Below are 27,171 nucleotides of genomic sequence, written 5' to 3' on the forward strand. Positions count from 1 at the left end.
AGAAGGCTATCCAACAGAAATGTTCAATGTGTGTGCCGTGATCCAATCAAAACGGAAGCGGGGCCAAAGTTAAGCCAATCGGAAACTAGGGGATCTCTTGCCGCGGATGTAGGGCGGGGCCTCTCAGCCACGTCTTCCTGGTCGCCGCGAGGCCATGCCCAGCCGAGGAGTCTGGGGCCGCGTCCGAGAGAGAATGGAGCGTTTCCCTGCGCTGCTGGCGAGCTGTGGGGAGCAGGTACGGGGGTTCGAAGGGGTCAGAGCCCTAGCCGCACCGGCCAGCGTTTCTGCGCCGCCTTCAGAGCAAACCTTAGCCAGGCCCAGAAAGCAGGTCGGACTTTGGTGCCTCACCCGGCCTTTTTAGACTCATGGGTTTGCCTCGCAAGTCTTGCCCAAGAGATTAATCCTCATGTTGTCAAAGGCTTTCATGGCCGGAATTACTGGGTTGCTGTGAGTTTTCCGGGCTGTATGGCCGTGTTCCAGAAGCATTCTCTCCTAACGTTTCACCCACATCTATGGCAGGCATCCTCAGAGGTTGTGAAGTCTGTTGGAAACTAGGCAAGTGGGGTTTATATATCTGTTGGAGAAAAAACTTGTTTCCAGATAGGAAACAATCAGGGCCAGCTAACGCCTCCCAACAAAGAACTCCCCAGGCAGGAAGCAGCCAGGCTTTGAAGCTGCTAGGCTTTTCACTGCTAATCAGGGTGATCAGTTGCGACATTCACACTTGCCACAAATAGACAAGAGTTCTTTCTCCCACCCGGGACATTCCACAGATACTTAAACCCCACTAACCTAGTTTCCAATAATAATAATTTTTATTATTTTGTGTCAAAACCCTAACCTTATTTTTATATCCCACCACCATCTCTCCAAAGGGACTTGAGGCGGCTTACAACTTCCACAATTCCTAACAGCCAGTATTTGTATTGAATTGTAGGAGTTGGAAGTCCAAAACACCAGGAGGGCCAAAGTTTGCCCATGCCTGTTCTAGAAGGTCTTTGGCTTTCTCTGCCTCATCAAACTACAATTGGCAGGATTCCATAGCATTGAGCCATGGCAGTTCCAAGTGTCAATCTGCATTAATTCTGCAGTGTAGATAATAAATCATAAATAAAACTTTATTTATATACCGTCCTATCTCCCCGAAGGGACCCAGGGCAGTGAATAAAAAAGTCAGGAAACATTCAATGCCATACAAAAAAAACAACAACACATAAAACAAATAACTATCCCACTCAAAACCTTCATGCATCCATGCTGCTGCTCAATCACATAGTTGTTTCCGACTCTTCGTGACCTCATGGACCAGTCCACGCCAGAGCTCCCTGTCGGCCGTCGCCACCCCCAGTTCCTTCAAGGTCAAGCCAGTCACTTCAAGGATACCGTCCATCCATCTTGCCCTTGTTCGGCCTCTCTTCCTTTTTCCTTCCATTTTCCCCAGCATCGTGATCTTTTCCAAGCTTTTCTGTCTTCTGATGATGTGGCCAAAATACTTCAGCTTTGCCTCTAATATCCTTCCCTCCAGTGAGCAGTTGTGCATTATTTCCTGGAGGATGGACTGGTTGGATCTTCTTACGGTCCAAGGCACTCTCAGGATTTTCCTCCAGCACCAGAGTTCAAAAGCGTCTATCTTCCTTCGCTCAGCCTTCCTTATCGTCCAGCTCTCGCATCCATAGGTTACTATGGGGAACATCATTGCTTTCACTATGCGGACCTTCGTTGCCAGTGTGATGTCTCTGCTCTTCACTAGTTTATCAAGGTTGGCCATTGCTGTCCTCCCAAGAAGTAAATGTCTTCTGATTTCCTGGCTGCAGTCTGCATCTGTGGTGATCTTCGCGCCTAGAAATATAAAGTCTGTCACTGCCTCCACGTTTTCCCCTTTTATTTGCCAGTTATCAATAAGTGTAGCTGCCATGATCTTGGTTTTCTTGATGTTTAACTGCAACCCAGCTTTTGCACTTTCTTCTTTCACCTTGGTGATAAAGCTCCTCAGCTCTTCCTCACTTTCGGCCATCAGAGTGGTATCATCTGCATACCCAAGGTTTTTAATGTTTCTTCGTTCGGGATTTGTCAAGTCCCGAACGTCACATGATGTGTTCTGCGTACAAGTTGAATAAGGAGGGTGGAAGTATGCAGCCCTGCCGCACTCCTTTCCCAATCTTGAACCAGTCTGTTGTTCTGTGATCTGTTCTTACTGTGGCTACTTGGTCTTTATACAGATTTCTCAGGAGACAGACAAGGTGACTTGGTATCCCCCCCCAAGAACATGCCACAGTTTATTATGATCCACACAGTCGAAGGCTTTAGAATAGTCAACAAAGCAGAAGTAGATGTTTTTCTGAAACTCCCTGGCTTCCTCCATTATCCAGCGGATATTGGCAACTTGGTCTCTCGTTCCTCTGTCTTTTCTGAACCCAGCTTGTACATCTGGCAACTCTCACTCCATGTGTGCATCCATATTTCAACCAAAAATAAGACTCATTATAAAAAATAACATGTAACATTTACAATTCCATAGTAATCCATCAAGAAAACAGAGGAGACAGACCAGCAAAATATGTTTAAAATTTAAAATTATAAGATTAATTATAAATTAATTTCTGCCAGCTGTCAGAGTGAGTAGTCAATATAACATACTAAGCCTCTTAGTCTTTATATGCTTCAGTGCATAAGAAAGTTTTTAGCTGTTTTTTTAAAGGTTAAAGAGGGTGCTGTTTTAATCTCTAGGGAGGGAGTTCCAGAGGCAGGAGGTGATTACAGAGAAGGCCCCCGCCCTTGTTCCCACCAGTCGTGCTTGCCATGCAGCCTAGGAAGCTTTTCTGGACTTTGTGTGCATTCTTTATCTCCTCAGAGGTCTCGCCATTTAGTCCTAAGACTTGTCCTAAAGTTATGCTGTATCTCATTGGAGTGTGGCTACCACTCCTTACCATCATGCAGACCTTCCTCCGATGGATGAGATGTCATGGGTAGCTGGTGGCATCCCAAAAGTGAGGTCCCAGCACCTTCACTCTGAGCATAAACAGAAAATACCTGTATTTGTTTGGTTTTAAGATGCCATGAATTGTAAGATGCACACTAATTTCAGAACAACCAACAGGAAAAAAAAGCTTTATTCATATATAAGTAAAGCACTTGTGATTCTAAGATGCACCCCATTTTTAGAGATTTTATATGGGGGAAACTGTGTTTTAGAATTGAAGAAATAGGGTGGTCTGCTTCTGTCTACATCTGAGGTTGGTCATTGCAGGCTTCCGCTTATGGCAAATGTGTGGCCACTCATGCAGTAGGTCCAGGGGACCTGAAAAAGGATGTGTGTTCCAAGGAATTTGAGATGCTGATGGACTGCTTCACCAAGGCTGTGAGTCGCCCATTTTTGTTTTGTCAGTGAGCTCAGCTTCTTTACTTGGTGTTTCTGCTACAGAATAAGATGCTACAGAATAAGCTGCCACAGAACTCATGAGCTAGAAATAAGCCATTAGGTGGGAGTTGCTATCACTTCTTTTTTGCACCTTAAGCTCTAACGGCAGGAATGATAAACATGTGATTCTCCAGATACTGTACTATGATTCCCATCATGCTTCACTTCTGCCTGTGCTGGCTAGAGCTGCTGAACATTTTGGTCAAATAACAAGGGCAGTGGGCAGGTTGCACTTCAAGAACTTACAGGTCTTATTATCAACAACATGCTCTATTCGGGAGCTTGGGAAATTTTGTTAAGCTTCAATTCTTTCCACAAAATAAATGCACAATTTTGAATGACCTTTCTGAATGTGAAAATAAACAAGTTTACACTGATTCCAGATGATTATGGGAAGCTTGCATTCACGGGTAATACCCAATAATATGAATGCTTTTTTAGATCTTTGCCTCTGACATGATATAGGCAGTCCCCAAATTATGAACAAGATAGGTTCTGTACGTTTTTTCTTAAGTCGGATATGTATGTAAGTCAAAACAGGTACATTTTGAAAGTGTAACTTAAGTGTGTGTGTGTACACACACACATCCTGTATTACACTAGATGTACTCTTGTTCTCTCCTGTAAATGACTTTTGTAGTTTGTAGGTTCACTTCCACACTAGTGGCAAAAGAGGAATTGTGAGCTTTATCAGTGCCCTACAATATTTGTGAGAGGAAAGAAAAATAGCAATTTGTATTTGAAAACTGAATATATGATACCAATCCCAGGATGTGTTTACATCTTGGTTTGCCAGGTGTCTTTCCTACAAATGCATGGTGCTAGATAAGCACATGGCCCTGTTAGTACATAGTTTTAATTACGTTCCAGCTGCCTAGAATAAAACTGCCTGTTGTAAGCATTCTTTTCATACATGTATGTGTCCATATTATGCTTGTAAGGAAACTTAACAAAAGAAACGGTTAAGTAGCAGGTTGTGATCTTGTGGACAAACTTATTCTTTGCATGAGAATTATAGGAATCTTGCTTGAAATTATCTTTTCCAATGTAAAAGGGAGCCAGAATCTTAGGATGTGTAACAGATGTTATTTCTCAAAGCATTATTTCATTCAGGTGACATTTACGTAGCATTCTTCAGGGAAAACCCATTTGAAAATCAAACTACAAGAATTTCAAAACAATGTCTCCAAAGCTTATGTCTGGCATCTGATGATCACTTATATGAATTCTAATAGTGACTTATTAAGATTGATCTTTCTTTATAGGCAAAGAGGAATAAAATAAAGCCTTGAAGTGGACACTGTCTGGCGACGAACATTTATAGTTGTTTTTGGAACAAAAGTATGCAGCGCTTGGTTCATCTATCATCTATCAAGGAGATAGATCCAGAAGGTGAATAGTGCACAATACACAGAATTTTATATTTTTAACCTATGTATGTAAACAAGCACTGCCCGGAAAAATGATTTTCTAATGAATTTTGACTTAGAGAGTAAACATGTTTTGACAGTACAGTCTATATGTGGATTGGAAAAAGTGCAGAGACGAAGGACTTCTTAAGCAGAAGGATGGAATGTACTGGAAAACCATTTAACCCAGCCTTTTGCACTGGGCAAAGGGATATTTATAATCGATTGCAGTAGTAAACAAGCAGCCTTCTCCCTTAAGAGCCAGTGTTTGTAGAATGATTCAATTAGCTACTAACATCAATTTTGCCCTGAGGATTTACCCCTTACTCTACTCCTTATAAGAACAAAATTCAAAGTAGGGCACTTCAACTAGAGTTTTGCTTAAACTAGCTAATATTGTTAATTCCAGTTCTGGAAGATTTGGAGCAAAGGAGAGAAAGCCCAGGGTATCTGGCTTCTCTAATAAACCTGGTTAATTTATGTAAGAATATCAATTCAGTTGTGGCATGTAAAAATAATACATATTTTGAACCCTGCCGTGTTGAGGAATCTCCAATTCTGAATGTCTGATTTCCCTTCTGAACATGGATTTTCTAATTGAAGCTTTGGAAAAAAAATCTCATCAGCGAAACTGCCTACGGAGAGGGAAGTTTTATAGGCCAAGGTTGTTAAACAGCTTGGGAATCTGCCCAAGAGAGCTATAGTGCAGCATTCTGGCTCCTGCTGACCCAAGATTGCCATCACCATCTTCTTAGTCATAAGACCACAGTGTTGCTAAGATTCTTAGGCAAATCATATAGGATTGCTCAAGATCGGGAGTCAAATATCACATAGATGCATCTTTTGACTAGACTTCATCTCATTGAATGTAGGTTCTTTGGCTGTTTTTGTGGATGGATGTCAATAAAAGTATTAAAATGTCATTGCATCATTTCTGTACATCTTTTACAATTATGATAGTTAAAGTTGTACTGCCTGTATCTTATAAAGTGATTTGCTTACATGTGATGTCAACAGTAGATCTTGCTGAAAATAGTAATTTCCATCAGAGTGTGCTGTAAGATTACAGCAAAACAAATTACACTAAACCAGTGATTCTCAACCTGTGGGTCCCCAAATATTTTGGCCTTCAATGCCTAGAAATCCAAACAGCTAGTAAATTGGCTGAAATTTCTGGGAGTTGTAAGTCAAAACACCTGGAACCCACAGGTTGAGAATTTCTGCACTAAACTAATCCTGCAAACTTGGTGGATGGCATGTACAATCAATAGAGAATGTAGAAGCTTGAAAACAGGTGGAATCAAAAGGTGAGGAAGACACAACTGGGTAAAGGTGTGTATCACCTGAAAGTTTGCCGTTCAGCAATCATTGCACAAACTATTTGCAACAAGAAGACATCAGCAAAAAATGCTTGTATTCACTTTATTGGTTTGTGCAGCCTGTCCATAGTCCCAGCTGCTTTGTCAGTAAACAACATTGCAAATTGGAACTTGTGCTGATGCACCAAGGGACGCATTCCAACAGAAATCTACTCCTCTATCTTCCATAGTTTGAGATAACCCATTTAAAGTCCAACTTCTCTATGGAAGAATGTCAGAAGTATCTTTGGTCCTTAGTACAGTGCTTGATCTCATCACCCTTGATTAGAAAAAGCCCAACACTTCTATGGGGCTTTACATTAAAACAACTTCCTTGGTAATTACAAGAAACACGCCACACAGAGAAACCATAGTTACTTATGAGATTGAAGCAAAAGCAGTCCTGGCTGTGGCGTGATTGTGCTTCGAGCAGCACCACATAGTGGCTGCATTCAAACAATATGCTACTCTAACTTCCTAAACTTAGGATCTTCTGATGCAGTCAGACTATCGTTCTCACCATCCCAAAGGTGATGGGAGTCATCTAAAGTCAATTGGGAACCCTTAAATTCAGGGAAATCATGCTAAACCATAGTTTTGTCTGAATAAATTTTGGGTTTGCCCATTCTCTGTGAGGAAGGACCTGGAAGCTTTTGCTTCATCACAATTTGTCATGCCATTGTGAAACTTTTGTTTCAACATTAACCATTTGTGGGTTTGGATAATGTGACAAATAGTGATTATGCAAAAGGAGAAGAGCAACATTTGTAGTAATGGTGAATGAGAAAGGCAAGAGTTTAGAAGCCTAAGGTTGGCTTTAGCCTATTGTCACACTACTAGACTATGGTTTAGCATCAAAACCAGGTCAATAAGACTCTTGAAGATTAAGGCTATCATTATGACAATCACGACAAGGCAAAAAAAGGCCTTCAAAATAGGCATGTGGAACCGGCCACATTTCTATATCTCCTTGAATTGAGATATATCAAACATTTCACAAACAAGATATGGCAATGAGGACCCTGCTTGACTTCATTTTTCAGGAAGGACTTTTCCAAATCAGGTATCCCACAGATTTGTTGGACTACAACTCCCATCAAATCACTGTGGATGGTGAGAGCAATCTACATTTGATGGGAATAAAATTTAGTAAGGCTATGTAAGAAATGTAATCAGTCCTAGCATTCCTGCCTGCTGAACCCATGAATGTTCTATGAAAGTACTATCAGGAGATAAGTGTACAAACTTGAGGATTTTTTTTTTGGTCCTGTTTTGCAAAATGCTTTTATAACTCCAAATTCTATTATATCTGCAGCTTGAAAACTCAGATATCTTTGGATATGATGTATATTCAAGAGTCAACAGTTTTGTTCCTTTTGCCATATCACTTGTTAGTAAAAAAAAGTAACACTTCCTACCAGGTGACTGAAGCAAACTAGCTCTCCTCCTGTCTGATTTGAAAGTAACAGATCAGACTTACCAGCTGTTACATACCTGAAAAACTAAAGGGGAGAGTTATGGGGGAAGCTCTGAACATGTACTTGCCATGGAGGAAAGAGGTAGATGCAAGCTGCCCCACTTGGATGATGCCTCTTCAAAATCCTTTCACTTGACTTTCTAACACTGTTCTCACTTGCAGCAAGTAGTTTGCAGAGCCTTCATATAGTTCCATAATGCACTTGGGATAGGAATGTTTTAAAAACATAAAGCTAAGGTTTCATAGCCAAGAGATGAAGAAAGGGTGGGCAACCCCTTTGTTATTGCTAATGTGGACCCTTGGCTAAAAATTAGAGCATCAATTTCTGAACCTATTTTAAAGATGCAGTGCTAACAACCTCTACATGCCTAAAAAGTATCTCTAGAATGGAATGTCTTCCTATTTCAGATACATAAGATAACTCCTTTTGGCTTCTTGATATTACTTAGAAAGGTATATACACCCAAGGGGTAAAAAGGGCAGAACAAAAGAACCCAAGATCAATTTAAGGGATGCAGATACATGGAAGCAGCTTCCAACAAGACTGACAAGTATGACAGCAGACTTCAAACGCAAAAATTAAAACAGTAAGTTCAAGGCAATTGCTGAAGAGTGAAAATGCTTCTTTGGAAATGGGGTAAGCACAATCACTCTTCAAAACTCAGCTGGATGAAGCTGGGTTTTGTAGGCTCTCACCACTACAAAAGAAGTGGTAATATGGTACTGAAGCAGATACTGGTCAGCGGCAAAAGAATTTCTGGCTCCAGGAGGTCAATGATTGTCCAGGTCTCAACACCCAGTTGATAAAAATTGCAACACACTCAAGTACAGTTAGCTCAACAAAAGAGATCTTAAGGTGGCCAATGGCCTCCTACATCTTGTCCTAATAGTACAAAGGCTTGGTCACACGTCTTCTGCTTCTTGTACCTGTTTAATCTGTCGACTGTGAAGTGCTTGCTGAGCACCTTCTGCTGCTTGGTGTAATCGAGTCTCCAGAGCACTACGGAGATCATTGACTTTCACATCTGGGAGGGGGTTCAATCCAATTATCACCTCCCCTGGTTCCCCTTCTTCCAGGCCTCGTCTCTTCCGACGCAAGTCCAACTCAGCTTGCAGCTTCAGATCTCTATTTGGTTTGGCATTTTCATGATCTCTGGGGACAGCCTGAACTTGCTCCGGCTTTAAGACATTGTCATTATCGATCTCATGTAACTTCCCTAGTTCCTTTGGTTCTCTTTCTAAATCCAGTCCTGCCTTTGTTTGTGGAATGTGGGCTCCAGCTGCTGCCCTCTCTCTGCTGTTACCTCTTTGGCCCTGTGCTTTACCAAGCTGATCTAAAGGTAAGAGTTCTTTCTCCTCACCTTTGTCAGGTTTCACAGCTTCTGGGACTGCTAAGTTCTCTTGCATTTTTTCAGCAGCATCTGGTTTATGTGCAGGATCTACTTGTTGGTTTTGGTCAGGAGATTCCTTTCTTTTGTCATCTTTGACAACTGTCTCTTTCTTAGAAAGCCTCTCAGAAACCCTATGGGCTGCATCAAGCATTTCTATTTGGCCTTCATCTCTTTCTGCAGCCTCATTTCTTTTCAGATCATTCTTGAGCTTTTGTTGAGCATTTTGTGCCTCTTGAATATTCTGGTCTTCTTTCCACCCCTCATCTTTTGCTTGCTTTTCTTGATGGGGTCCATCAGCCATTGCTATCTGTGAATCAGTTCTGACTGGCTCCAGCAGCTTCACCGCTTGGTTTTTTCCAGCTTGGTGCTGTGCAATTTTCTCACTGTTTTTTACAGGAGCTGCAGGGTTTTTAAGTGGAACTCCGCTTAATTTGCTGTGCATTGGTTTCTGGTCTCCTGGATTTGTAACTTGCTGTCTTTTCTGGTCCTCAGAGTTTAAGAGCTGGCTGTCCATCACATGCAGGGGATGGTCTGTGATATCATTACGTATATTATTTGCAGCATCTCCAAGTTTATTATCAAAGACATCCTCTCTCTCTTTACTCTTGGCAAAAGGAATGACAGGTTCCTGGTGTACTTCTGTTATAAAGAGATACAGAGAGCTCTTAGTTACTGTATACTCTAGCAAGGCAGAAATGTACCAGCAACTGAGGAATGTACATACAGCTTCTCTCTTCTGCTTAACATGACCAATACTACTACTAGCTGCCATGGTTACAGAATTAATTTTGAAAGGCATACTGGCCATAAACTGAGACTTATTTTAAACTCACTACCTTTTCGGACAACTGCTGTACAATGCGGACAGCTCCTAAAGTGCTACCACCCACCTTGCATTTCATCTATGCCCCTGTGGTTTTCAATTATACCTAAGCTTAAATGTCCACACTATGAAATAGCTTGCTATCCTAGTTTCCAGACTAAAGATGGATCTGTAGGGCTACATGAGTTAAGGAACATTAGCAAAGGGACATTCCCAGGGCTCAAGCTGATGGAAGTGGGCTCAGTGAAGGATCCACCTCCAAGTTCCTTCTTTTCACTGCCCTTACTTAACTCCTGTGTCTTGACTGTACCTTGCTTTTGTCTTTCTTCACCTCCTTCTTCTTGCCTCTGCTGATGGATCTCTTTATGCTGTTCCTCAATCACTGCCAAGAGCTTTGCCTGCTGGTCTAAGAGCTGCTTTTGCTGAACTTGCTGTTCCTTAATTACTTGCAACAGGACTGCATGGTCTAGTAACTTCTCTCCATCTTCTGCAGCAAGAGGAAAAAGGTAACAATGGGGTTAAATAAATGTGTCTGTATGCATCTCTATACCGAAAATCAGGAGTGACATGCATGCTTTTACTCTCCACAACCCTTGCATAGTCTACACTCTTCTGTTTTTGTGGCAATAATAGTAGCATCTATCCATTTACTTTCAGCTAAAAAAACCTAATCACCCACCACCTGGAAATAATTATTATTCTGGATTTATTTGTTTGTCTTATGAGATCTTTGTATCTTGAAGAGCAGCAACACGGAATACATTGGAAAGTCAAGTTATGATCAAAAGCAAGCCACAGATTGTGGCAGAACATAAAATCTAAAAGCAGACAGAGACTTAGAGAAGGAACACTGTGACATTTAAAAGGAAAAGGGCTTCTACACCTGCTGTGACTGTTCTCAAAGTGAGGGAGATTCGGGAATATAAAGATTAAAAAGTCTGGGAACTGTGAAGGAACTGAGGGAATCTGAAGAGATTCCAAGATGAGAGGCCTAGTGGCAAGGAAATCATGGATAGTTTGAAGATCAGAATCTTGATAATAAAATGAATACGATCACATACATTGTATTGTTTCCCATATATTCAGACCCTGGAGACTGAGGATAAAGATGCATTTGCTTTAAACACATACATACTTGCAACTTTTAATACTGACCATAGTATTCAAATGGAACAATGGGGAAAATGTGGTCCAAAGGATTGACATTTACTTTGAGCTAGGCTCTTAGAGAAAATATTTTTAAATTAATATTTTTAATGATATTTAACACCTGAGAAAAAGTCTAAAATGTATAAGGGACTAATATTTGTTGGAAATGTCAGGATAATAATGAAGTGGGTACTTTTGTCATAGGTGATGGACTTATGAATGAAATCAAATACAAATTTGAATTTGAGGACTTCTAACAAGGACATGCTCTGAGATTACATCTTACTCATTAGAGCGTTAGAGCATATTAGCATGCTTTGACTGAGAAGAAAAGAACTGATTTCAGTGACTTTTAAGGCATTGAAACAAAAATGGAAGGAAAGGTGGGATGCAGCAGGGCAGGTGATGAGAGCCTGCTACTCTTCCTCATCATCACAGAAGAACAAAGAGTCATCTGTGAGAATCTACCACAAAGAAAATGCTACTTTCCCAAGGAGTCACAAGAGGATGGCTGCCTGTTCATTGCAAGGAAGGGAACCTCTCTATTGGTATGTTCATTCCTTGCTTCCACAGCTGTCGTGAAGAGAGAGTAGAATGCTCTCCATTAAAGTAGGGGCCGCAGTGGGGCTCTGTTTGCTGGCAAGCTTATCGCTTTCACTGTTGTCTTAGAGCAGTGATGTGATTGTGGTACTTAGGTGTCAGCAGCCTCTAAGTACACGCTTCAAAATTATCCTGGGCAAGATGACCTGGCCTTGCAGACTAGCCTTGATTCAGTTGTTTCTCCTTTGGCAGAGCTACAGCAGCCGAGGCTGCCAGGCCAGCAGATGGGAGCCCACCTGGCTGCACCTGGTGAGCAGATCAAGGACAAGGCTTACCCTCTGGCTTAACATCTGCATTCTCCTCAGCGTTATGGATCCCTCTCTCCTCAACTTGAGCTGGCTCCGGCTTCTCTGGAAGAACCAGCTCTTCCTTTCCACCTGCAATCAAGAGATGGTCAGATACCCTGGGATGGATCAAGAAAAGTGACAGATGTTTTCTGCTGCTGTGTACCACCTTCCTCCACGAGCCCACCATTCTGTATGCAGACTCGATGACTGCAGAAGTAATAAAAACATTTAACAGCATTCGAGTCTCCTGGCAACAAACCAGTGCTAACTTCCTGAGCCCATCAAAATGCAAACCTTAACCCTAAGAGCTTTGGAATGGGCACTAAACAATATGGTACTTGTTAAGCTTTCCCAGTTCAAGGTCCCCAGTGGCCAGCGTGGCAGAGCATCTAATGCTTAGCCATCAAACAAACAATTGAACACTGCATATCACCAGATCTGCCCTTGCCAACTGATTCATAACACCCCACCCCCACTTGCTGTCTGCTGCCCACCTCAGCAATGACTAAAAGGGTTGTAAACATTGCACACCCATCACTGGAAAATGTGTGATGCAGGCAAGGTCAAGCAGGGCCTTGATGACATTTTGCAAACTGGTTGATGATCAAGGGGAAGCAGGAGCCCATCTGAGTCTTCAGAGGCAGGATGGGCATAATTGAGGTGCCCCTGCAGGTTGGTAATGTGTCATGATGTTGGTAATGCCACCTAAGTCTTGCAATGATTTATGTTTAAACTCAAAAATATAAAATCTCAGAGACTCAAGTATTAAACAAAACATCAAGAAGAAAAGGCAGAATTAGGAAGAAGTACCTACCTGTGTCATTCTCCTTCTGATCAGCTTTTATTCCTTTCTGTGGAATGGCACCCTCCTTCTGACCCATGACCTTGTCCCTTCTCTCACGCTGCTCCTCCAGCTCAAGGTCTTTATAAGGGGGGTGCTCGTCTTTATGTGCAACCAAATCTGGCAGAGGCTTGGAGTCTTTCACAGGATGATCCTCCAACTTTTCTTGGCCGCCATCTCCCCTTGCTTGTTTGGGAAGAGGTTGCGGCTGTGCTTGATCTTCCCCAAGCAAAGGATTTCCCTCCACTAAGACCTCCTTGTTGGCTGGTGGCCGCTTCTCTTCAGGTTCCTCATGATCCTGACCCTCATCTATCACTACCTCATCATGCGGTACTGGTGGCTCATGGCGATGGGCTTCTCCCACAGGCTGTGCAAAACCTACAAAGATATGAGAAAGATGGGGAATAGCAGAAAACATCATTTGTGTATGGCTATTAATTACCCCACAAATTCACTAATTTGACCAGAGGCCGATTTAGAAACCATGGACAAAGATACACCATTGGTTCCATCTCATTTATCAGCTCAATGGTGTTAGAACACCTACTGAATCTCTACATTCAAAGCCTGCAGCCTCTCTTATTTTTCTCTTATAATTAGACTCTACCTTGGTCAGGTCGGTCCAGCTGCACCTCCTCCTTTGGTTTCTCTTTCTCTTCTCTATTGGGCACATCCATGGGAACCTTGATCTGTGGCTGTTCCACTTCTTCCTTCCCATTCTGCAATACAGGCTTGTCATGCTTATGTGCATCCTCTTCCACTACTGGATTCTGGTCTGAAAAGCATGGAGGCAATCAAGTAAACAGATTCCTGTGCTGTCCAAATAGCGTAAAGCCAAACTACACCTAGTATCTCTTTGTTCTCTCTTTTTTAATAAAACAAAAACTGAAAGAAGTGGGCTGGAAATGTCAATTTGACTGGCCCAGCGACGTTTGAAAATAAGCTATTTTAACCCTTTTCCTTTTGGTATTTGTTTCTTTGCACTGCATGGTACTCATGCAAAACTGGACAAATAATTAAACAAATTACCTATATTTACTTGAATCTCATGTGCCATCGAATCTAATGTGCACTTCAGTTTTCAAAACCCTGAAAACAAAAACATATTTGCTGCCAAATGTAATGCGCAGCAGCATAAAGTGCACTCTTTGTAATTTGGCCAAAAAGGTGTGAATTACAGTGGCTGCATGCTTATAATTCTTTCTTTTAAAACAAAAGTATTAGAACACCAAAGCTTACACCAATGGAAAAGAAAACCTTAGGATGCATCGAAGCTGTAGAATGAATCCACTTTAAATGACCAGGGCTCAATGATATGGGGTCATAGGGGCTGTGGTTTGGGATCATGGGGGCTGGCAAAGAATGCTGATGTCTCACCAAAGTACAAATCCCAGCATAGATTTCAAAGCAGTGTCTCCAAAGCCAGTGTCTGGCAACTGATGATCAGTGATATGAATTCTAATAGTGACTTATTAAGATTGATCTTTCTTTATAGGCGAAGAGGAATGTAAAATAAGGCCTTGAAGTGGACAATGTCTGGCAACGTACATTTATAGTTGTTTTTGAAACAGAAGTAGAGAGAGCTTGGTCCATCCATCACATTATACCAAGGAGACAGATTCAGAAGGTGAATAGTGCACAATACACAGAGCCATGGCAATTATAGATGACGTCCCTCAAATGGGAGCTCCAGGTGCTCCTGAAGTAGCTTCCCCTTTTGCTTTGGCTCAGCATTAAGATTACCATATTACACAAATCAATGTGCACCGTAATTTTGGGAAGGTAATTTAACTGAAAAAGTGAGCATTAGTAAATAGTACAGTAAATAAATAGCCCTGCTCTTTGGTGCATGGGACCACAAGATGGCAGCATCGCTCTTGCTCATTTGTATTCCATGCATGACAAGCAGCAGAACTGGCTGAGTGAAGAAGCCAGGCATGGCCAAAGGAGCTCACCTGCTGGGGCCTGAAAGCAGGAAGAAACATGAGAGGAGGCTGGCTTACAAGACTCCACAAGGAACAGGCAGGAGAAGTAACAGTCACAGCAGGAGGTTAAAGATATTAAAAGCTTTTTTAAAAAATCCCAGAAGGAAGATGGTCACGAAGAAGGAGGGGTGGGGCCAAGGAGCACCAACAGCAGCGGCTTAGAAAGTTTCAGAAAAGAAACTGGGGTACCAGATTGGAGATTTCAGCAGGCACAAGGTATGTAGAAAGTAGGGTGGAAAGATCTCTTAACCATTCAGACTTCCTTTATCATATTCTCAAATTAAAGCAGAAGTTAGACAGACACAGCCTTTCAGAGACTGCAGTTCCCATGAACCTTGGCCAGGATAGCTAATAGTAAAGAATGCTGAAAACTAGTCCAACAACATCCAGACCAGTGGTTCCCTACCTTTGGACCCACACTTTTTTTGGACTTCAGCTCCCACAGTTCCTAACAGTTGGTAAACTGGATGGGATTTCTGGGAGTTGAAGTCCAAAACACCTGGAGGCCCAACGGTTGGGAACCACTGATCTAGACAGCTGCATGATTCCCACTCTGACTTAGAGACTACAATTTCCTCCAGGATGTTGGGATCCCTACATTAATGGAAAGGTGTGGGATGTCCTTTGCTACTATTTTGCTGAACCAAAAGATTAAACACAGATTCATCACTTCCATGCTGTAAAATCAGTGCAATGAGTGAATATGGAATAAGTGTAATGATGGCTCCTGGACTATGATTTTTGGGTTGTGCGGTTAACAATTGGTTTTACTGTTTAGATGTTTTTTTTTTTACTTTTTGGTTTTTAATGTACAATATTTGTTTTTTATTTTATATCTGTTTATGCAGCATTGAACTGTTCCCAACTTGTAAGCCGCTCTGAGTCCCCTTCGGGGTGAGAGGGCGGGGTATAAATATAGTAAGTAAGTAAGTAAATAAATAAATAAATAAAAGCAACAGATACTCACACAGGGAATTTGCAATAAATGAGTGAATTGTTTCAATTATGGTACCTCATCTTAGAATTACTCAGAGACCTATGTTACAGAAGAAGTAGCTTTGCAAGGGAAGCCAAGCAGCCCAAATTGTTCCCTCATTTATGGCAGCTGCAATCTCACCAACTATTTCCAAACAGAATCCATCCTGAAATAGCTGCTTTCACACTTATATGAACACCCTTCTCCACCCTGTTCCATTTTTCTTCTCACTTCCACGCTACTCCCCTGCCTCCATCTATACTTCTTCCAGATGGGACAGATGATCTCCATCTGGGACAGTTTGCACTCAACATAGCAGGAGAGAGAGAAGAGAGGAGGGGTCAGAGTTCGGTGTTCAGTACATAAATATTAGGGTTTATGCTAAAAATAGTAGTTTTGTGGTTGAAAAGCAGGGTATAAAGAAAAAAAGAAAAGAGGGATTCTGAGGGAAATCTATCTCTGTAGCAATGCTACCTGATGTGGGAAATTGGCAAATTTTGTTCAAATGTGTCAAGGACACAAAAAAGCTAACACCCCAAGGACAATAGTTTGTGTTGATTATAACTGGTTTTTTTTAATTTCCTGAAAACTTAACACAAGTTTGCTGAGGTCTTGCAGACTGGCACTGGTTCACTAACCACTACTTTGGGTTCACTCTTAAGAGCAGTATACCATTCTTTGATGGATGATAAACCTGGTCTCTTATGCTCTATGGTGTTTCAAAAGGTCAAGACTATGGGATAAATTGTGACCATCAATCTATTATGTGCACCAAACAGCCCAAGCTTGCCTTAACAGCCAGAAATTGAGTTTACATCTTTTGTGAGAAAGCAACGGGACTCTATGTGCTTTCTGAGATCTAAAGTCTCAGGGTTATGAAAATTTAACACTAAAATCACTGCATTTCCAGATGTAATCCCTGTTAAGTAGGAAAAACCCAACAAGGACAAATGGAGAAAAGGGCTAGGCATTAGTCATTAAGGAAATGGGGGGGGGGAGGAAGCAAATGTGCACTGAAACAGAGAGAAATATGCAAGAAGAATAAGAGAGAGAGCTATTCAGAAATACTTGGAGAGTAAACATGTTTTGTTCACTGATCTCAAAAAGCCACAACCCAATGATCCTCTTATATGTTGAGGACTAAGTCACATCTGGCAATTTTCTTATTTTGATCTACTGAAAGGAGAAAACACCAAAAGCACCTTGTCAAGAGTCAGACGCCAGTTACAAAACAGAGTTTATTCCGAAGATAAGCCAAAAAATAACATAAACACAGGAAATATCCTTGAAACACTTCACTTATCAGTGTTTCGAGAGTAGATTGGACAATAATAACTCAAAAACGAGCCACGCTAATTTCTCATGCTGGCATTCAATAAAAAACTAAATAACGCTTCAATTCAGCTTTGGAAAACAAATAGATGGAAAATAAACAAACTAGAAAAGCAGTAAAACTGCTTCCACGGTGCAGCTAAGCCGAGAGCCTCAAAGGGATGATGAATAGCCGTCGTCAGAAGAATCCAAGGTCAGGTCAGGAGGCAGCAGAAATTCCGAAAGACAAACCAGTAGTCAGAAGCCGGGAGAAGTAGTCAGTCAGAGGGCGAAGACAGAAGCCAGGTCAAATTCCAATCCAGAGTCCGAAGAGGGTGCAGTCATCCAAACCAGGTCCACGAAAAGGCACAAAGATGGTATCAGCAGATCCGAATCACAGTCCAAGTCCAGTTTTCACGAAAGCACAGAGATCCCAATGGCGCCTCAGCAACACCTTGCCACACGCAAAGTGCAGTGGCCAAACATTCCCATTTTATTTCCCTTCCTCCTGGGTGACCAAACACTCACACCCAAACACCAGGTGTCCCAAATCTACTCAGAGTCTGAACTCCACACAGCTAGAGCTCGTGGATCTGGAGTACCTAGCAATTCGTCGGAGTCCCAATCATCCTGCCCACACTTAGCCCCATGAACACTTAAAGAACCATCCTCCCTTCTCCAAGCATCCCAATTGGGATCAGCTCCTGCAGAAACCCCAGGTTCAGAAGTATCCATAGACCCCAAATTCCCAGACATCTCCGGTGGCTGTGCCCATTCAGTGCCCGCTTCCCCAGCCACCACCTGTTCCTCAGCATCCATCTCCCCATCTGAATCTTCCTCAGAAGATCCCCCATATAGCTCTCTAAGTCGCTTCCTGCGCAACTCCTCCAGTGAACCCTCATCACGAGGGTTTTTTCTTCCTCTTCGAATTCCATCACCATCAACCATAATCCCCGAAGGCGCAGTCACAACACACCTCCTATGTGAAATTGTGCCAAAAAAAGTCATGCTCTCCCTTCCCTAAACATCTGTGTTTGGAAGCTGCTGCATACAACTGTGCCATACATAACTCATGTACACAAAGTGTGTGATTTGCAAGCACAGCAGCATCTGCTTTCCAAACCTAACACACACTGGAAACATATAATGCATGAGGCAGCCTTGAGACTAGACAGGGCTTCCTATATAGGGCTATGATGAACTTCCAAGCTTTCTTCCCCCACAACAATGTCTAGAGAAATTCCTTTTAAACTAGAACTGTGGATCTGAAATTACATAAAAGCTAAGCAAACAGTAAACAGTCAAGGACCTTCTGCAAGGACTTTCTCTGTCTCCTCTCTCCCCAAAATCTTGATTATGAATAACTTTGGGGAAAGAGTGCAGCTGCAAGGCCAGAGATTTAGATACATGCCTGCTCATTACATTCCACATTGGTAAACACAACTGAAACATTAATAAAGAATGCCAGGGAGACTCCCATCTTATCAGAGGGGAATGGAGAGCTAAAAGAAAAAATGCTCATTATTTCCCCTTCTTTTCACAAATAGCCTTGGTTTAACAAAAGTATCTAGAGACAGCAAGTGAGATACAAATTCAAAAATGATGACATACCACAAAATACAATGCAGCGCAGTTCAGTACAATTTAATACAGTGTGTGTTCAATCATTTTAAGCTTATGCTCACTGGCTATCATAGAGTTAGCCTTTGCTGTGACACTGGAAGACTCTACAGCTAATTTAATTTTATTGCAGAGAACTTGGTTTCTTCACCTGCTCAAGAATTGCTTGAACAGCCACAAGCTTGTTTTGTACAAGTCACTTGGCAAAACTGCAGCTGTGCTGTTAAAAGCAGGGAAAACCATCTAGATGCTAGTTTGTAAAAAAAAACAACATATATTTCCCTGTGATATGGTTGGAGTTTTTGTGGTAATACTTTATTAATGCTTCAGTTGAGTTTTCCAGTGTGGAATGTAACTAGCAAGCATTTGCCTAAAACTCTGGCTTTGAATATATATCACACAGACACACACATACAAAACAAAAAGGGGGGAGGCAAAAATCTCACTCTGTAATAAGACAAAGTTGCCTCTAAGCCATCATTTTCTCAGCAGGAAGCAAAATTAAGTTCATCATCGGGGCGTGAATTAATGGCCTCTCATGCTGCTTAGAAATCTATAAGGGGCTATATGTGGTTTGGAGAGAACCATTTTGCCCAGGATGTGTAATAATCGCTGAAACTGTAGAGTCGCCCTTGTGGTCCCTTTGGATAATGTTACAGTAATGCTGTGCCTCTTAATGTTTTATGAGGGGTGCTGGGCTTAACAGGAAAAGGCGAAGAGGCTGTAAAAGCTTCTTGGCTTACAAAAACAACAGGGAAAAAACATCACAAGGCTAAAGACTTGGGCAGGCAAAGGGGAGGGGAGGCAAACCCCCCCCCCCCCCATACTGGGAATAAACCCAAATGCTGATGGCTAAACGATGGGGCACTTGCAGCCAACCCAAGCCAATCATCCTCTGCCTGCATTAGGACATGGGTGAAAAAGGGACATTTCTCACAGGGTTTTCTTTAAGCAGCCACTTTTATTTTAATGGTCCGCCAATCAGTCTCTCAGGGTTGTAATAAAATCTCATCATGAGCAACCCTAAAAGCTTTTCCTATCCTCTCTCCAAGAATCTGCCTAGATAGTAGCAATGCTCCTGGGAAGATGTGGCCCGCGCTTACTCTTGCCCGCATCGCCTGCTGCATTACAGCAAATTCAAATTTTTAAGGAGATACACAATACGGCCTCTCCCACCACAGGGAGATATGGTTCTATTTCATAGTGTCCCTTACCAACATCTTCTTGCATATATCTATACCTATATATATCTCTATCCATCGTGTCTCCTTTCACCAAATTGCATAATCTGGATAAAATTACAGATCCCATCCAGCCCAAATACTAGGCAAGTTGAAAGAATATTAATGGGGCAAAGAGCTGGAAAGTATTTTCACTTCCCAACATCGTCATTTTTGGAGAAAAAAAACTAGCAACAAAATTATTGGTAGTTCAGAAATTATATTTCCTCAGAAAACAATAAAATATGTTTACTTGACTATGAGGAGGTACAGTTTATTATCTGCAGAGGAAAAGAGATTAGGACGACAGGATACAATCAGGTAAACAGGGTGAGGGAAGTATAGATCAGCTCATTTCTCAGCACATATTCTAAAGAAAGTAGAATTACTGCTTGTGTGTCAGAGATGAAGATGTGCCTCCTATAGTCCCATATGACAGGACCTATTTTCTCTGCCATTTAACAAGGACCCAGAGAAAAGTGTGCAATTTCTATCAGCAGAGAGAAAGAGCAAACAACTACAATAGGATTCCATTTTGATTGTCTGCCTTCACTAATGTCTGTGCTGGGAACAGGTCAAACTATTAAAACAATCAGTTAAATTAAATTCCTAAAGAAGACATCAATGAAAATAAAAAGATTGTAAAAAAAAAAAAGGAAAAACCAATTAAGCTGTGTGTATACAAGCACACGCAAAGTACATGCATGCTCTGCACTGAACATATAACGACCCCTAACACTATAGCACTGTCTTTATGGGACCAAAATCAACCTCCATTGTTGATGTCGTTTACACTTTTCAAGATAAAGCACTTGCTGAAGGCTAAGCTTTATTAGTCTGAAATACTGGGTAAGGAAGAACTTGTTAGCCAAATCACATGTCTCTTAGCTCTAGAGAGCTACGGAATTCAACCAACTCTTGAGATGGGATCCTCTTCAGTCAGTATGTCACTAACACATTAACCTTGGAAGGAAGGACTATACAGGGTGTTTCCAAAAGATGAACCCTATTTGAAATTGCTATATCTCTGCAACCATGAACTGCCCATGAATTAAATGCTTTTCATTTGATACTCCACATAGAGTTTCTAATGATTACCACTAGATTCCCCTCCCAGCACATGAAAAGTTCCTAGTCCCAGTCACTCACAAGATGGCAACCCCACAACATATGGCCTAATAAGATATTTTCTATTTGTAGTTATTTTTAGATTTGTTTTTGGATCAAAATGATTAGTAAAATGTAATAACTGGATAACGATAACTCATTAAATTGTTTGTAACTTTTTGTGCAATTGTAACATGTTGCACAAAACATGATCAATAGGTACAGCTCCGGCAGGAAGGTAACGGCGCTCCATGCAGTCATGCTGGCTACATGACCTTGGAGGTGTCTACAGACAACGACGGCTCTTGGGCTTCGAAATAGAGATGAGCACCAACCCCCAGAGTCAGACATGACTGGACTTAACGTCAGGGGAAACCTTTACCTTAATATGTTGCCATCGTGAAATACAGTGCTTGGAAAATGGGTCCATTGTTTTGATACATCCCATATTGCTTTGGACAGGCATGAGCAAGCGTTGACCATTCAGGTGTTTTGGACTTCAATTCCCACAATTTCTAACAGCCGGCTGTTAGGAATTGTGGGAGTGGAAGTCCAAATCACCTGGAGGGCCAAAGTTTGCCCATAGCTTGCTTAGGACAAAGCTAAACGGAAATATAAGCAGTCAATTATACTGTTCTACAAGCAAAGGCAATAAGGAACCAAAGTATCTCCAAAAATCACAAAGATGTGTAGACCCATGTAGGCAATTAGAAATTAAATCTGAATTCCTCAAACAAGTCAGCTAGAACATCCATTACAATCCTACATTCACTTACACAAGAATCAGTCTTATTGAATTAATGGGCATTACTTTCAATTTGTGCTCAAAATGTTCCAACGTTTACAATCAATATCAGGAAGTGGGGCTAATAGGGAAAGGAGAAACACATTTCTGTATCCTAGTCTAAGAGTCTTATAACATTCTGAAGGGCACAGGAAGGTAACCTCTCTGTTGCTCTCCAGAAATTACAGAACTGGAACTTTTACCAGTCAAAAACACCAAAGCCAATGATATGGAATGTTGGAAACTGCAGTCCAACATCTGGAAGGTGACATGTTTCCCAACCTGACTTCTAAGATAGCCTCTATATAGTTTAAGATAAGGTGAGGACAGTGACAATTATTCTCACTACAGAATCTCAAATCCCCCCTCCCACGCACACATACACAAACTTTTCCAAAAATCGACTGCCTCCAAAAGAAAAGGGGAAAAATTTGAGGCATCTGATCATTAGTGCTCTAAAGTAGAATATCTAAGAAAATTTTAGTATCTGAAGACAGAATGGGACTTGATAAGCATAAAACATCAGAGAACAGAATGGGACTTGATGACTTGATGAGATACCAGCCTTTGATAACTTTTCTGAAATGGAACAAACACCAGCTTTTGTGAGGAGAGATGGAGGATGAATTGGGTTAATACTGCTTCCCAGAAATATTTCCAATTCCTATTCTCAGCTTGCATCATGCAATGTAGAACAGGAACTGAAAAGATATTTAGGGGGGGAAATAGTTTCTCATGTATGGAAGAATTATCACAAAATACTGTTCAAGTGGCCCAGGTGCTTGACTCTACGTAAGGCAGACCCTAGTTCAAGACAACACTATTATGTAGATTCCCTGGAAAAAGAAGGTGTTAGATGCATCCTCTACATGTTTGCTCAGCAAGAACAAGGGGGGAAGGGTGGAAAAAGAGACTTCTTTGAAGATCTACAAACCATAACTATTATTGCTTTCACAAGGTTACAGAATTACATTAGGGAAACTAGTTCACTGTTTTCTCCTGACACACAGACTGTAAAACTGAACAAAAAATGACAGCAGGCCAATAGCTCCTTTTTCTGTGTCACAGGAGCTATTAAAAGATTGCTCTCCCAAAGCACTAGGGAGTGCTCTAGCGAGCCAAGCTGTTCCAGAAGCTATTAAAACTTAGGGAGGAATGGTGAAAATCTACATTTCACTCAGCAGCATCTCAGCTTCTTGTCTGAAGAATAACCAACAAACAGTGAGTGGGGTGAGTAGGTGGGTGGCCACAGGAAAGAGCAGGGCATGTGTATCCTAACTGCCTTATACAGGTGCATGTTTAGAAGCGCCTGTTGTACCCACCCCCTTATATCTTCTCCCACATCCCCTCTGGCCTGCATGCAACACAGATGTCAGGCTTGTAGGTTCTCACCGATAACCACATATGACGACCATAAATTAAACAGACTGGCATTGCACACAAGACACCAAGTTACAGCCATGTCTCATCACATCCAAAAATTGTAAATCTGAATGGATAGATTAAAACACACACACACACACACAAAGGAAACAGAGCAGCCAATTTAGACAGCTTAAAATGACTGTCTGGAACTGCCAGGGAAAGGGCATAGAAAGATCGTGAATCAGGTCTTTGATATAGGAAAATCAGAGAAGGATGAGAAAGAGAATGGGGGTGGGGATCTAAGCAATGATGTTCAAGTAAGAAGCTGAAAAAAATTACAAAATCTTAATCTGCCCAGGGAGACCCTCTGGGGGAGGGGAAGGTATCTTTCAAAAGCAGAAAGAAATTGCCTAATTAGATTTTTTTTTTTAAAAAAAGTGGATAATTGACTTCATGTGCTTTCAAAGGCAGCTTAGCAACCTTTTAAGGTACGTACGCACTGTATGTAATAGCAGAGCCTCTCTGAAAGGGATTTTATACCTTCCCAAAGAGCATCTGACAGTAAACCCACAGCAATACAGATGGGGGCATAATGGGCACTTGGGTGTTGTTAGTGAAAACACTATTCAAAGTTCACTGGTCAGTATGTGTTCACATAAAAGGACAGCGCTCTAATATTCATAATCCCCAGACCCATGGGGCACAGTTTTAATGAAAGTCTGTACAGTTCTGGGCTCTGCAACATCAAAAGCGGTAATAAAAAAATTAACGCACACATACACCCTAGCATATGTAGACAGACAAGCGGCATAAAGCAAATGGAGAAAGGGGAAAGACACTGCATAAGGGTGAGAAGAGCCTTAGCAAATCAACGCATCAATTATTGGGGTGAGGGAGGGGGGCAGAATCAGGAACATAGTGAAAACAAACTCCATGCTGCCTAATGAGAAAAACCATGTGTTTTCGCAAGAGGTTTGAGTAAGAAATAAGAAACAGATGTGGGCTGAATGGGTACACCAGCAATAGCCAAGGAACACTGCAGCTCATCCATACATTTGAATGGCAGAATGCATCTGTTTGGGGAATACGAGGCCTTCTTTGCAAAATAACCCATGGCAGGCTCAAGGTTGTTGAATAACAGACCTGTTCGTTGAAAGGCATGTCAAAGAAAGGCATAGGAAGAACTACAATCAGCTGTACTTCCCTATGGTATGATATGATGCTCCTCATGTTTAAAGAATTTAGTTTCTTTTTTCCTTTGGGCCAAGTATTCACATTGTTTCCCTTCATGTGTGGTTGACAAGAGTTTTCATTCTCGCACCTCTACCAAGTGTATATTCTAGCAATCCTATCTAATGAAAAGGCTGCAATTCTATTATCAGATCATCACAGAATGGCCAGTACCCAGCCTGTAGCCAGGATTTTGATTTGGGAGGGGCTGGGATTTTGGTTCGGGGGGAGGGGGCTGAGTCTGGGTGAGAGAGGATCTACCCAAGCAAACCTTTGGTATCGTTATCCCAATACCCCATGCATATGGGATATATTGAGCATGATGAACAGATCATGATATGAATAAACATAACAGTTTAAATAATAAATGTAAGGCCTTCTTGCGGACCACCCTGAGAATTTCGGGGGGGGGGGGATTGAAGCCCCTCAAGCCCCCCCCCCCCCCCCCCCCCGGCTACATGTCTGGCCAGTAGTCATGATCAGCACTTGGAAATATTACTGTGCTAGCTCGGGGACTCTGAGCACAATAAACCATAAGAGTAACTTGCCAGAACTTTCTGATGAATCATGGAGAATATGGCTGCCTAACACTAGGAACATATTAAACCAAAACTCTGCCATCTGGCAAAGCATCTTACCACCACTTCACATGGGGCATTTTTGCCCCATTTTGCTGCTTCCATGCGCAGCAAGGACAGGGCCTGCTGTGAGCCATCACACGACATACAGCAGGCCCCTCCCACATTCCTCCCAAAGTGAAGGGGGAAGTGCTGAAAGACACTTTCTCCTCCACTACGGGGAGGAAAGTGTAGTTTGGGTAGCTTCGATGGAGTTACCTGCACTTTTCTCTCCCTTTTCCCCATGAGATAGCAAAAAGGTCGGTGGGGCAATGCGTTGCCACCCCTTCTGCCATCTGATGAGGGGTGGGAAAGGGTGCCAAAGCACCCTCTCCCGTCCCCTCCGTGTGTGATGAGGAGAGGAGGAAAGGTGCACAGGGCACCATGAGCCACCTTGCATGCCTTCTTTTTCACCAGTGATTACCGGCGCAATGGCACAGCCAGACGGGCTGTGTGAAGAGGTCCCTAGTCTATATTGGGCATAATGCAATGTGCTGGTTATAAGCAATAGAGCTGGTTATAAACTACAAAGCTTGTAGTTGGTTATAAATCATATACCTACAACATATCTTCTCTGTATTCTTTGTGAGTTACAAGATCTGCCTTCTCTGTAAGTCACTCAACTATTACAGAACCTGGTCTTACTGAAAAACCTGCCAGTTGTCCAAGTTTGAACACCAGTAGAAAGTATGATGAGACTCATTTCTGTAGGCAGGATTCCAGGGACAGAGTAAAGTTAGACATGGGTGAGAAAATTGCATTCACCAATAATCTTACTCAATTTTGCATTTTTACCTGTCTTGAGTTTTGAGGATGGGGCTATAAAATAAATAAATAAATAAATATACTGTAGTATGTCCATGAAATAATACAAAACTAATGCAACTAAAATGTGGTAGAAAAATGAGACAATGTAGCTTTTGCATTGTTTTATTGACACTATACATTTATTATTTATTCATTCATATGAACGTATTCATGCAGAGCATCGTAAGCATAATCTGTGGTCCTCAAATTGGAAAATAATTCCAAGCAGTCAAATGAGAAATCACTTATTGGGAGGTACATTCTAGAACAAAAGTTTAATAAGCAAAACCTCATGCTAACATGTATATCAGAGAAATGGTGAGGCAATGGGAAGGTTGCACAGCTGTTCTTCTAAGAGAAGGATGAGTTTTGATTTTCACCAAGGCAACCAGTCTGCATAATCCAAGAGCGGACAACTCTTCAGCCCTGAAGGCCACACCATAAATATACTATGAACTGGAAGAGTACAGCTAATTTGTACACATTTACATGCACATAATGAAGTATTCATACATCCATTTAAAGAACCCAGGAGATATCAACCTACCATCAACAGAGAAATCATGCCTATTCATCACAGTGCTTTTGCCTTGAATCTGTCACCTTGAAATCTGACAAAATTTGATTTCCCCATTAACATTTTTAAATAGAAGCCATGAAAAATGCAACACAATTTGAGGGGGCTGGGCTTTTTAACTTCTACTCAAATGGTAAAGTGTTATTAAGTTTGAAAAACACAGATTTAAGTCATGATGCTCACTCAGAGGGCACACAAGGATCCCTCAAGAAATATAAATGATAATACAGTAGAGTCTCACTCATCCAATCCTCGCTTATCCAAGCCTCTGGATAATCCATGTCATTTTTGTAGTCAATGTTTTCAATATATTGTGATATTTTGGTGCTAAATTCGTAAATACAGTAATTACAACATAACATTTCTGCGTATTGAACTACCTTTTCTGTCAAATTTGTTGTTTAACATGAAGTTTTGGTGCTTAATTTGTAAAATCATAACCTAATTTGATGTTTAATAGGCTTTTCCTTAATTCCTCCTTATTATCCAAGTTATTCGCTTATTCAAGCTTCTGCCGGCCTGTTTAGCTTGGATAAGTGAGACTCTACTGTATGTAACAAAAGTCAAGGGTGAGTCAAAACCACACTGAGTTCAAGAAGTCATTAGGCTATTGCAAGACTGTTGCCTGGTCTGTCATTCACTCTCTGAGAAAGGCTATGATATGAAAGTATTGTAAAAACTCTTTAAGCTCTAAGAAGTTTTAAATAAGTTAAACAAACCATCATATTACAACCAAAACTGAATTAAAACGTATTAAAATATAAGGAAGGGAAGAAGTACAGTAGTCTGCACTGAAAAAGGAACCTCCCCTGTATCCTT

The 27,171-nt window shown here is 41.5% G+C and overlaps 2 protein-coding genes across 4 annotated transcripts in view; one reads left to right on the forward strand and one right to left on the reverse strand.

Annotated features, from left to right (window-relative positions):
* The first annotated feature begins 61 nt into the window (after window positions 1–61).
* ndufaf8 (NADH:ubiquinone oxidoreductase complex assembly factor 8) lies at window positions 62–5,750 on the forward strand. The gene is made up of 3 exons (XM_016991249.2): window positions 62–235; window positions 3,248–3,358; window positions 4,684–5,750. The coding sequence occupies exons 1-3, from the start codon at window positions 155–157 to the stop codon at window positions 4,708–4,710; spliced, it is 219 nt and encodes a 72-aa protein (XP_016846738.1). The 5' UTR covers window positions 62–154; the 3' UTR covers window positions 4,711–5,750.
* A 483-nt stretch (window positions 5,751–6,233) lies between these two features.
* Window positions 6,234–27,171, reverse strand: part of slc38a10 (solute carrier family 38 member 10) — a 114,200-nt gene continuing 93,262 nt past the window's right edge. For all 3 annotated transcript variants that reach the window (XM_003217105.4, XM_008104135.3, XM_008104136.3), the window contains exons 12-16: window positions 13,361–13,528; window positions 12,727–13,131; window positions 11,901–12,002; window positions 10,187–10,363; window positions 6,234–9,692 (exon numbers count right to left, since the gene is read on the reverse strand). In XM_003217105.4, the coding sequence (XP_003217153.2) occupies window positions 8,566–9,692; window positions 10,187–10,363; window positions 11,901–12,002; window positions 12,727–13,131; window positions 13,361–13,528 (1,979 nt within the window). In that variant the 3' untranslated portion in view covers window positions 6,234–8,565. The remainder of the gene's footprint in view (window positions 9,693–10,186; window positions 10,364–11,900; window positions 12,003–12,726; window positions 13,132–13,360; window positions 13,529–27,171) is intronic.

The sequence above is a fragment of the Anolis carolinensis genome, chromosome 2, assembly GCF_035594765.1.
Source record: "Anolis carolinensis isolate JA03-04 chromosome 2, rAnoCar3.1.pri, whole genome shotgun sequence".
NCBI classification, from domain to species: Eukaryota; Metazoa; Chordata; class Lepidosauria; order Squamata; family Dactyloidae; genus Anolis; species Anolis carolinensis.

What these genes read in the sequence shown, in the direction of transcription:
- ndufaf8 (XM_016991249.2), top strand. Translation starts at nt 155, where the DNA reads ATGCCCAGCCGAGGAGTCTGGGGCCGCGTCCGAGAGAGAATGGAGCGT. An exon ending in TGGCGAGCTGTGGGGAGCAG is followed by an intron (nt 236 to 3,247) that starts GTACGGGGGTTC and finishes TGGTCATTGCAG; the next exon opens with GCTTCCGCTTATGGCAAATG. An exon ending in TGGACTGCTTCACCAAGGCT is followed by an intron (nt 3,359 to 4,683) that starts GTGAGTCGCCCA and finishes CTTTCTTTATAG; the next exon opens with GCAAAGAGGAATAAAATAAA.